Here is a 12,731-nt window from a genome sequence, read left to right as displayed (position 1 = left end):
CTACCCCTATAACAGCCTCTACCCCTATAACAGATGCTCCCCTATAACAGCCTCTACCCCTATAAGACGCTCCCCCATAACAGCCTCTACCCCTATAACAGATGCTCCCCTATAACAGACGCTCCCCCTATAACAGACGCTCCCCCTATAACAGACGCTCCCCCTATAACAGACGCTCCCCCTATAACAGACTCTACCCTATAACAGACCCTACACACTACCCTAACAGACACTACACACTACCCAAAAAGAGGACACTACCCTAACAGACACTACACACTACCCTAACAGACACTACACACTACCCTAACAGACACTACCCACTACCCTACCCTAACAGACACTACACACTACCCTAACAGACACTACACACTACCCAATAACAGACACTACACACTACCCAATAACAGACACTACACCCTACCCTAACAGACGCTACCCCTATAACAGACGCTCCCCCTATAACAGACACCCTACCCCTATAACAGCCTCTACCCCTATAACAGATGCTCCCCTATAACAGCCTCTACCCCTATAAGACGCTCCCCCTATAACAGCCTCTACCCCTATAACAGATGCTCCCCTATAACAGACGCTCCCCTATAACAGACGCTCCCCCTATAACAGACGCTCCCCCTATAACAGACGCTCCCCCTATAACAGACTCTACCCTATAACAGACACTACCCCTATAACAGACACTACCCCTATAACAGACACTACCCCCTATAACAGACACTACCCCTATAACAGACACTACCCCTATAACAGACTCTACCCCTATAACAGACTCTACCCCTATAACAGTCGCTCCCCCTATAACAGACGCTCCCCCTATAACAGACGCTCCCCCTATAACAGACGCTCCCCCTATAACAGACGCTACCCCCATAACAGACTCTACCCCTATAACAGTCGCTCCCCCCTATAACAGACGCTCCCCCTATAACAGACGCTCCCCCTATAACAGACGCTCCCCCTATAACAGACGCTACCCCCCATAACAGACGCTCCCCCTATAACAGACGCTCCCCCTATAACAGACGCTCCCCCTATAACAGACGCTCCCCCTGTAACAGACACTACCCCTATAACAGACGCTCCCCCTATAACAGACGCTCCCCCTATAACAGACGCTCCCCCTATAACAGACGCTCCCCCTGTAACAGACTCTACCCCTATAACAGACGCTCCCCCTATAACAGACGCTCCCCCTATAACAGACACTACCCCTGTAACAGACGCTCCCCCTATAACAGACGCTCCCCCTATAACAGACACTCCCCCTGTAACAGACTCTACCCTATAACAGACGCTCCCCCTATAACAGACACTACCCCTATAACAGACACTACCCCTGTAACAGACGCTCCCCCTATAACAGACGCTCCCCTATAACAGACACTACCCCTATAACAGACACTACCCCTGTAACAGACGCTCCCCCTATAACAGACCACTACCCCTATAACAGACACTACCCCTATAACAGACACTACCCCTATAACAGACACTACCCCTATAACAGACACTACCCCTGTAACAGACGCTTCCCCCTATAACAGACACTACTCCTATAACAGACACTACCCCTATAACAGACGCTCCCCCTATAACAGACACTACCCCTATAACAGACGCTCCCCCTATAACAGACACTACCCCTATAACAGACGCTCCCCCTATAACAGACACTACCCCTATAACAGACACTACCCCTATAACATACACTACCCCTATAACAGACGCTCCCCCTATAACAGACGCTCCCCCTATAACAGACTCTCCCCTATAACAGACACTACCCCTATAACAGACGCTCCCCCTATAACAGACGCTCCCCCTATAACAGACGCTCCCCCTGTAGCAGACACTACCCCTATAACAGACGCTCCCCCTATAACAGACGCTCCCCCATAACAGACTCTACCCCTATAACAGACGCTCCCCCTATAACAGACACTACCCCTATAACAGACGCTCCCCTATAACAGACGCTCCCCCTATAACAGACACTCCCCCTGTAACAGACACTACCCCTATAACAGACACTACCCCTATAACAGACACTACCCCTATAACAGACGCTCCCCCTATAACAGACACTACCCTATAACAGACACTACCCCTATAACAGACGCTCCCCCTATAACAGACACTCCCCCTATAACAGACACTACCCCTATAACAGACGCTCCCCCTATAACAGACACTACCCCTATAACAGACACTACCCCTATAACAGACGCTCCCCCTGTAACAGACACTACCCCTATAACAGACGCTCCCCCTATAACAGACGCTCCCCCTATAACAGACGCTCCCCCTGTAACAGACACTACCCCTATAACAGACACTACCCCTATAACAGACACTACCCCTATAACAGACACTACCCCTATAACAGACACTACCCCTATAACAGACGCTCCCCCTGTAACAGACACTACCCCTATAACAGACGCTCCCCCTATAACAGACGCTACCCCTATAACAGACGCTCCCCCTATAACAGACACTACCCCTATAACAGACACTACCCTATAACAGACACTACCCCTATAACAGACGCTCCCCCTGTAACAGACACTACCCCTATAACAGACGCTCCCCCTATAACAGACACTACCCTATAACAGACTCTACCCCTATAACAGACGCTCCCCCTATAACAGACGCTCCCCTATAACAGACGCTCCCCCTATAACAGACGCTCCCCCTATAACAGACGCTCCCCCTATAACAGACACTACCCCTATAACAGACACTACCCCTATAACAGACACTCCCCCTGTAACAGACGCTCCCCCTATAACAGACGCTCCCCCTATAACAGACGCTCCCCCTATAACAGACGCTCCCCCTATAACAGACACTACCCCTATAACAGACACTACCCCTATAACAGACACTATCCCTATAACAGACACTATCCCTATAACAGACACTACCCCTATAACAGACGCTCCCCCTATAACAGACACTACCCCTATAACAGACACTCCCCCTATAACAGACGCTCCCCCTATAACAGACGCTCCCCCTATAACAGACGCTCCCCCTATAACAGACGCTCCCCCTATAACAGACACTACCCCTATAACAGACACTACCCCTATAACAGACACTCCCCCTGTAACAGACGCTCCCCCTATAACAGACGCTCCCCCTATAACAGACGCTCCCCCTATAACAGACGCTCCCCCTATAACAGACACTACCCCTATAACAGACACTACCCCTATAACAGACACTACCCCTATAACAGACACTATCCCTATAACAGACACTACCCCTATAACAGACGCTCCCCCTATAACAGACACTACCCCTATAACAGACACTCCCCCTATAACAGACGCTCCCCCTATAACAGACGCTCCCCCTATAACAGACACTCCCCCTATAACAGACGCTCCCCCTATAACAGATGCTGGTATGTAAACATATAACAGTATAAACATATATAGAAGTGCATTGTACAGTGACTAGTGATACATTACATCAAGATGGCAAGATGCAGTAGATGGTATGGAGTACAGTATATACATATGAGATGAGTAATGTAGGGTATGTAAACATTATATAAAGTGGCATTGTTTAAAGTGACTAGTGATACATTACATCAAGATGACAAGATGCAGTAGATGGTATGGAGTACAGTATATACATATGAGATGAGTAATGTAGGGTATGTAAACATTATATAAAGTGGCATTGTTTAAAGTGACTAGTGATACATTACATCAAGATGGCAAGATGCAGTAGATGGTATAGAGTACAGTATATACATATGAGATGAGTAATGTAGGGTATGTAAACATTATATAAAGTGGCATTGTTTAAAGTGGCTAGTGATACATTACATCAAGATGGCAAGATGCAGATGGTATAGAGTACAGTATATACATATGAGATGAGTAATGTAGGGTATGTAAACATTATATAAAGTGGCATTGTTTAAAGTGGCTAGTGATACATTTATTACATCAATTTGTCCATTATTAATGTGGTTGGAGTTGAGTCAGTATGTTGGCAGCAGCCCCTCAATGTTAGTGGTGGCTGTTTAACAGTCTGTTGGCCTTGAGATAGTTAGCTGTTTTTCAGTCTCTCGGTCCCTGCTTTGATGCACCTGTACTGACCTCGCCTTCTGGATGATAGCGGGGTGAACAGGCAGTGGCTCGGGTGGTTGTTGTCCTTGATGATCTTTATGGCCTTCCTGGTTTGCCCCCGGTGATGCGTTGTGCAGACCTCACTACCCCCTGGAGAGCCTTACGGTTGTGGGTGGTGTAGTCCGACAGGATGCTCTTGATTGAGCATCTGTAAAGGTTTGTTAGTGTTTTTGGTGACAAGACTAATTTCTTCAGCCTCCTTAACGACGCTGTCTGTGTGGGTGGACCATTTCAGTTTGTCCGTGATGTGTATGCCGAGGAACTTAAAACTTTCTACCCTCTCCACTACTGTCCCGTCGATGTGGATAGGGAGGTGCTCCCTCTGCTGTTTCCTGAAGTCCACGATCATCTCCTTTGTTATGTTGAGTGTGAGGTTATTTTCCAGGAGGCCCTCACCTCCTCCCTGTAGGCCGTCTTGTCGTTGTTGGTAACCAAGCCTACCACTGTAGTGTCGTCTGCAAACTTGATGATTGAGTTGGATGCGTGCGTGGCCATGCAGTCGTGGGTGAAGAGGGAGTACAGGAGAGGGCTGAGAACACACCCTTGTGGGGCCCCAGTGTTGAGGATCAGCGGGGTGGAGATGTTGTTACCTACCCTCACCACCTGAGGGCGGGCCGTCAGGAAGTCCAGGACCCAGTTGCACAGGGCGGGGTCGAGACCCAGGGTCTAGAGCTTGATGACGAGTTTGGAAGGTACTATGGTGTTGAATGCCGAGCTGTAGTCGATGAACAGCATTCTCACATAGGTATTCCTCTTGTCCAGATGGGTTAGGGCAGTGTGCAGTGTGGTTGCGATTGCGACGTCTGTGGACCTATTAGGACGGTAAGCAAATTGGAGTGTGTCTAGGGTGTCAGGTAGGGTGGAGGTGATATGGTCCTTGACTAGTCTCTCAAAGCACTTCATGATGACAGAAGTGAGTGCTACGGGGCGGTAGTCGTTTAGCTCGGTTTCTTGGGAACAGGAACAATGGTGGCCCTCTTGAAGCATGTGGGAACAGCAGACTGGTATAGGGATTGATTGAATATGTCTGTAAACACACCAGCCAGCTGGTCTGCGCATGCTCTGAGGGCGCGGCTGGGGATGCCGTCTGGGCCTGCAGCCTTGCGAGAGTTAACACGTTTAAATGTTTTCCTCACCTCGGCTGCAGTGAAGGAGAGTCTGCAGGGTTTGGTTGCGGGCCGTGTCAGTGGCACTGTATTGTCCTCAAAGTGAGCAAAGAAGTTGTTTAGTCTGTCTGGGAGCAAGACATCCTGGTCCGCGACAGGGCTGGTTTTCTTTTTGTAGTCCGTGATTGACTGTAGACCCTGCCACATACCTCTTGTGTCTGAGCCGTTGAATTGCGACTCTACTTTGTCTCTATACTGACGCTTAGCTTGTTTGATTGCCTTGCGGAGGGAATAGCTACACTGTTTGTATTCGGTCATGTTTCCGGTCACCTTGCCCAGATTAAAAGCAGTGGTTCGCGCTTTCAGTTTTGCACAAATGCTGCCATCAAATAACGGTTTCTGGTTGGGGAATGTTTTAATAGACGCTGTGGGTACGACATCCCCAATGCACTTGCTAATGAACTCGCTCACCGAATCAGTGTATACATCAATGTTGTTGTTCGCCGCAATGCGGAACATATCCCAGTCCACGTGATCGAAGCAATCTTGAAGCGTGGAATCCGATTGGTTGGACCAGCGTTGGACAGACCTGAGCGTGGGAGCTTACTGTTTTAGTTTCTGTCTATAGGCTGGGAGCAACAAAATGGAGTCGTGGTCAGCTTTTCCGAATGGAGGGCCTTATATGCTTCGCGGAAGTTAGAATAACAATGATCCAGGGTTTTACCAGCCCTGATTGCACAATCGATATGCTGATAGAACTCTGTGTAGTGTTAGGGGCAAAAACCAAAACCTGCTCCCCTTGTGGTCCTGAGGACTTAGTTTGAGAAACGCTGCAGTACAAGATCAAGCAACATGGTCTGACAGGTAGTTTAGTGGGAAGCTGCAGTACATTATCAAGCAACATGGTCTGACAGGTAGTTTAGTGGGAAGCTGCAGTATATTATCAAGCAACATGGTCTGACTGGTAGTTTAGTGGGAAGCTGCAGTACATTATCAAGCAACATGGTCTGACTGGTAGTTTAGTGGGAAGCTGCAGTACATTATCAAGCAACATGGTCTGACTGGTAGTTTAGTGGGAAGCTGCAGTACATTATCAAGCAACATGGTCTGACTGGTAGTTTAGTGGGAAGCTGCAGTACAGTATCAAGCAACATGGTCTGACAGGTAGTTTAGTGGGAAGCTGCAGAACAGTATCAAGCAACACGGTCTGACTGAGGTAGTTTAGTGGGAAGCTGCAGTACAGTATCAAGCAACATGATCTGACTGGTAGTTTAGTGGGAAGCTGCAGTAACATAGATTAACAGCTAGGGGGAAGCATACAGCCACCTCAGACCCTTCTCTCTCCTCTATCTCTCTCCCTCTATCTCTCTCCTCTCTCTTTTTCTCTCTCCCTCTCCCCCTGCTATCTCTCTCCTCTATCTCTCCCTCTCGCTCCCTTTTCCCCTCCGCTCTCTCAATTCAATTTCAATTGAAGGGCTTTATTGGCATGGGAAACATATGTTTACATTGTCAAAGCAAGTTAAATAGATAATAAACAAAAGTGAAATAAACAATAAAAAATGTACAGTAAACATGATTCTCTCTCTCCCTCTGACCTCTGACCTCTCCTCTGTTCTCTCTCCCTCTGACCTCTCCTCTGTTCTCTCTCCCTCTCTCCCTCTGACCTCTCCTCTGTTCTCTCTCCCTCTGACCTCTCCTCTGTTCTCTCTCCCTCTGACCTCTCCTCTGTTCTCTCTCCCTCTCTCCCTCTGACCTCTCCTCTGTTCTCTCTCCCTCTGACCTCTCCTCTGTTCTCTCTCCCTCTGACCTCTCCTCTGTTCTCTCTCCCTCTGACCTCTCCTCTGTTCTCTCTCCCTCTGACCTCTCCTCTGTTCTCTCTCCCTCTGACCTCTCCTCTGTTCTCTCTCCCTCTCTCCCTCCTGACCTCTCCTCTGTTCTCTCTCTGTCTCTCTCAATTTTTTTTCAATTCAATTCAAGGGCTTTATTGACATGGGAAACATGTGTTAACATTGCCAAAGCAAGTGAGGTAGATAATATAGCAAGTGAGGTAGATAATATAGCAAGTGAGGTAGATAATATATAAAGTGAAATTAACAATAAAAATGAACAGTAAACTTTACACATACAGAAGTTTCAAAACAATAAAGACATTACAAATGTCATATTATATATATACAGTGTTTTAACAATGTACAAATGGTTAAAGGACACAAGATAAAATAAATAAGCATAAATATGGGTTGTATTTACAATGGTCTCTCTCTTTCTCTGTCTCTCTCTCTGTCTCTCTCTGTCTCTGTCTCTGTCTCTCTCTCTGTCTCTCTGCTCTCTCTGTCTCTGTCTCAGTCTCTCTCTCTCTGTCTCTCTGTCTCTCTCTCTCTCTCTGTCTCTGTCTCTCTCTCTCTCCAGACACCACTCAGGTATTGAGTCATTCCAGCAGCTCCAATGAGTGCCAGTGTATTGATAGTTGTAATATCTGCCTGTAATAAATTAAAATACTTTGTCCTTTCATTTCACACATCAACCTCTCTGACCCCCTAATTGTGTGTCTGTGCGTGCATGCTTGTGTGTTTGCGTGTGCGCACACCTGTGTGTGTGTGTCTTTCACCATCTCAGGCCCCCTAATCTCTCTCTCTTCCTGATTGACAAGCGCCATCCGGGGACAACAGCATCATTTTTATTGTTCTCCTCTCGACTCGTCTGTTAAACCATTATTATTATTCTCCCTCAGAATCATTTACATATTCTTAAGTATTTCCTTTCCGAGAGGGCCCCTGTACGACAACGTTCTATACCAAATCCCCTTCTTAAGTGTTTGATGCATTTGGAGAAATTCCTTCTTAACGTATCTACATGCACTATTAGCTCAGTATAATGGGGATGGCCTAATCTGGGGGATGATAAGGAAGGAGAGGGGCTTTCTGAGGCTCTAGTATTCTTCAGGGGGATGACATGATGCACTAGTATTTCCAGACAGGGACGATTCAACCAGGCTCAAATGTCAACACAAATGTCAAGTGGCTGCGTCGCTTGACGAATGCCTTTTTCTAATCGTTCCTGTGAGATGGGGAAGGGAGAGGAGGAGGGTAGGGGGGATGGATGGAAGGGAGAGGAGGAGGGTAGGAGGGTTGGATGGAAGGGAGAGGAGGAGGGTAGGAGGGATGGATGGAAGGGAGAGGAGGTGGGCAGGAGGGATGGATGGAAGGGAGAGGGGAGGTGGACAGGAGGGATGGATGGAAGGGAGAGGGGAGGTGGACAGGAGGGATGGATGGAAGGGAGAGGAGGAGGGCAGGATGGAAGGGAGAGGGGAGGTGGACAGGAGGGATGGATGGAAGGGAGAGGAGGAGGGCAGGAGGGATGGATGGAAGAGAGAGGAGGTGGGCAGGAGGGATGGATAAGGCAGAGAAACAGGAAGGAGCGCTGGGTGGAAGGGAGAGGTTGGCAGGAGGAATGGATGGAAGGGAGAGGGGAGGTGGACAGGAGGGATGGATGGAAGGGAGAGGGGAAGGGTAGGAGGGATGGATGGAAGAGAGGAGGTGGGCAGGAAGGATGGATAAGGCAGAGAAACAGGAAGGAGCGCTGGGTGGAAGGGAGAGGGGAGGGGAGGTGGGCAGGAGGGATGGATGGAAGGGAGAGGGGAGGTGGACAGGAGGGATGGATGGAAGAGAGAGGGGAGGTGGGCAGGAGGGATGGATAAGGCAGAGAAACAGGAAGGAGCGCTGGGTGGAAGGGAGAGGTGGACAGGAGGGATGGATGGAAGGGAGAGGAGGAGGGTAGGAGGGATGGATAAGGCAGAGAAACAGGAAGGAGCGCTGGGTGGAAGGGAGAGGGGAGGTGGGCAGGAGGGATGGATAAGGCAGAGAACAGGAAGGAGCGCTGGGTGGAAGGGAGAGGTGGGCAGGCCTGATAGAGTAAAGGGGGATGTGTTTGGGGGATGTTGGTTTGCCAGTGTGGTTCCTTTGCTTTTTCAGTTCCATTTGGAATTGTAGGTGTGTTTATCTGCTCTCCTCTCATCCCTCTCTGAGCAATATGTATTTCTATCAATTTAATAACATCCATGACATGTTATGAACGCATCAATAGGAAGGTGTCTGGGGCGTAATTACCCATGGTCCTCAATGATAATGCTGAGAAGGAGAGAGAGGGAGGGAGAGGAGAAATGTGCGGTCTATGTGTGGTGTGTGGTCTATGTGTGGTGTGTGGTCTATGTGTGGTCTGTGTGTGGTCTATGTGTGGTGTGTGGTCTATGTGTGGTCTGTGGTCTATGTGTGGTGTGTGGTCTATGTGTGGTCTGTGTGTGGTCTATGTGTAGTCTGTGTGGTGTGTGGTCTATGTGTGGTTTGTGGTCTATGTACATGTGTTGCTCTACACATGGCGTGATGTGTGAGAGGGAAATGGAGGTGTTGTGAGGTACTGTACCCAGGAGAGCTTGACTCTTTATGGCCTGTTCTGCTGCCTAAAGGACTGGGGGGGAGGGGGGTTCTACTGCTTTTTCAATAGCATATAGGCTAAGTGTGTGTGTATTGTCCCAGTGTGTTAATCTTTTTCTATAATTTAGCCTGTGACGGTATAGCAGACTAAAAAACAGGAAGTCCAGGATACTAACTGCTGTAGGAAAACCTCAAACACTGAGACACACACTGCACACTGACATGGAATAGAGGCCTGCTATTGGCTACAATATGTTATGTGGAGAGTAGAAACAGAGAGAAGAGACCGTGAGATGGAGAGCGAGAGAGATGAAGAGAGACAGTGAAATGAGAGAGATGAAGAGAGACAGACAGTGAGATGGAGAGAGAGATGAAGAGAGAGACAGTGAGATGAGAGAGATGAAGAAAGAGACAGTGAGATTGGGAGAGAGATGGAGAGAGACAGACAGTGAGATGGAGAGAGAGATGAAGAGACAGACCGTGAGATGGAGAGAGAGAGATGAAGATAGACACAGTGAGATGGAGAGAGACACAGTGAGATGGAGAGAGACACAGTGAGATGGAGAGAGACACAGAGAGATGAAGAGATTCAGTGAGATGGAGAGAGATTCAGTGTCTGACAGACGCTTCATTTGTCCTGTGTGTTGTTCCCTATCTAGAATACTGACAAGACTTAGCTGCAGTCTTCAGTTATTATGCTGGATAGAGTTGACACACTCCCTCCCAACACACAGTTCCCCAAAGACAGTTATTATGCTGGATAGAGTTGACACACTCCCTCCCAACATACAGTTATTTAACTGACAACTCCAGGCAGTGCTTCCAGAACACAAGACCGACGAGAGAGAATGAAAAGTGAGCGAGCGGGGAGAGAAAGAGGCAGAATGGCCCGGGTGTCGTATCAACACAGCGAGGCAGCATGGAGGTCCTCTGTTCAGTGAGGCAGCATGGGGGTCCTCTGTTCAGCGAGGCAGCATGGGGGGTCCTCTGTTCAGCGAGGCAGCATGGGGGTCCTCTGTTCAGCGAGGCAGCATGGGGGTCCTCTGTTCAGCGAGGCAGCATGGGGGTCCTCTGTTCAGCGAGGCAGCATGGAGGTCCTCTGTTCAGCGAGGCAGCATGGGGGTCCTCTGTTCAGCGAGGCAGCATGGGGGTCCTCTGTTCTCTGACAGCAAGGCAGAGCTCTACACCTAGAGGAGAGAGAGACCAGATGTATCAGTGTGTTTTACACCTAGAGGAGAGAGAGACCAGATGTATCAGTGTGTTTTGGAGCCCGACTGTTTGGTTTCCAATCTTTGGGTGTAAGTGTGTGGGTGTGTTTGTTCCTTATCTAGAATTTGACAAGACTTAGCTGCTGGCCTGTTAGCTGCTGGCTTAGCTGCTTGGCCTGTTAGCTGCTGAGCCTGTGTAGCCTGGCCTGTTAGCTGCTGGCCTGTTAGCTGCTGGCCTTTGCTGCTGGCCTTAGCTGCTGGCCTGTTAGCTGCTGGCCTGTTAGCTGCTGGCCTGTCAGCTGCTGGCCTGTCAGCTGCTGGCCTATCAGCTGCTGGCCTGTCAGCTGCTGGCCTGTCAGCTGCTGGCCTGTCAGCTGCTGGCCTGTCAGCTGCTGGCCTATCAGCTGCTGGCCTGTCAGCTGCTGGCCTGTCAGCTTCTGGCCTATCAGCTGCTGGCCTATCAGCTGCTGCCTGTTAGCTTCTGGCCTGTCAGCTGCTGGCCTGTCAGCTGCTGGCCTGTCAGCTGCTGGCCTGTCAGCTGCTGGCCTGTCAGCTGCTGGCCTGTCAGCTGCTGGCCTATCAGCTGCTGGCCTATCAGCTGCTGGCCTGTTAGCTTCTGGCCTGTTAGCTTCTGGCCTATCAGCTGCTGGCCTGTTAGCTTCTGGCCTGTTAGCTTCTGGCCTATCAGCTGCTGGCCTATTTCTCACTTCCAAGTTGTCACCCCCCCAAGTTGTCACCCCCCCCACCCCTCTACGACATTTCATGATTTATTTCCATGTGTTGTGTGAACAGCAAACAAAACACAACATCGGTCTTCTCTAGTTCCATTCCCATGATGCCTTTCACCAGGGCTGTGGTGACATGGGCCCAGTTCCATATCGGCCCCTAGCTCCTATCTGGAGGCACTTTGGAAGATCAGAACGGGTTTGGATTGGTATGGTAGTTGTACTAATGGGCCTTTATGCCATTATTCTCTCCAGCTGTCTAATGGTTTCAGATGTGGTGCCACTGGGAAGAGGCTGTGGGAAGTAGAGGGATGGTGACAGAATAGAATATGACTCCTTATTAGACATTCCATCAGCACAAAACACCTTCAATCTATCCACCAGATTTTAACAAGTATCCCTCCCTCCCTCCCCTCCCACCCTACCTACCCTCCCTCCCTACCTACCCTCCCCCTCCCTCTCTCCATCCCCCCCCCTCTCTCTCCCTCCCTCCATCTCTCCCTCCCTCCCTCCATCTCTCCCTCCCTCCCTCCATCTCTCCCCCCCTCTCTCTCCCTCCATCTCTCAGGAGTCTCCTTCAGGTCGTAGAAAGGCTCTGGCCAGCAGCAGCATCAACATGAAGCAGTATGCCAGCCCCATGCCCACACAGACTGACGTCAAGCTCAAGTTCAAGCCCCTCTCCAAGAAGGTGGTGTCTGCCACGCTACAGTTCTCCCTCTCCTGCATCTTCCTCCGTGAGGGCAAGGCCACGTAAGTCCACACACACACACACACACACTCACCCTCCTCTCTCTCCCTCTCTTTTGTTGTTCTCACCCTCCTCTCTCTCTTCTGTTGTTCTCACCCTCCTCTCTCTCTTCTGTTGTTCTCACCCTCCTCTCTCTCTCCCTCTCTTCTGTTGTTCTCCCCTCCTCTCTCTCTCCCTCTCTTTTGTTGTTCTCACCCTCCTCTCTCTCTCCCTCTCTTCTGTTGTTCTCCCCCTCCTCTCTCTCTCTCCTCTCTTCTGTTGTTCTCCCCTCCTCTCTCTCTTCCTCTCTTCTGTTGTTCTCCCCCTCCTCTCTCTCTCTCTCCCTCTCTTCTGTTGTTCTCC

The 12,731-nt window shown here is 49.6% G+C and overlaps 1 protein-coding gene across 1 annotated transcript in view; it reads left to right on the top strand.

Moving 5' to 3' along the window:
* Positions 1 to 12,208: 12,208 nt before the first annotated feature.
* LOC116364189 (EH domain-binding protein 1-like) overlaps positions 12,209 to 12,731 on the top strand; it is a 37,475-nt gene continuing 36,952 nt past the window's right edge. Inside the window, exon 1 of the mRNA XM_031817411.1 lies at positions 12,209 to 12,391. Within this exon, the coding sequence (XP_031673271.1) occupies positions 12,258 to 12,391 (134 nt within the window). The 5' untranslated portion in view covers positions 12,209 to 12,257. The remainder of the gene's footprint in view (positions 12,392 to 12,731) is intronic.

The sequence above is a fragment of the Oncorhynchus kisutch genome, unplaced genomic scaffold (genome assembly GCF_002021735.2).
Source record: "Oncorhynchus kisutch isolate 150728-3 unplaced genomic scaffold, Okis_V2 scaffold1018, whole genome shotgun sequence".
Classification (NCBI taxonomy): domain Eukaryota; kingdom Metazoa; phylum Chordata; class Actinopteri; order Salmoniformes; family Salmonidae; genus Oncorhynchus; species Oncorhynchus kisutch.
Note: the sequence above shows the minus strand (reverse complement) of the source record. Positions and strands in the feature narration are given on the sequence as shown.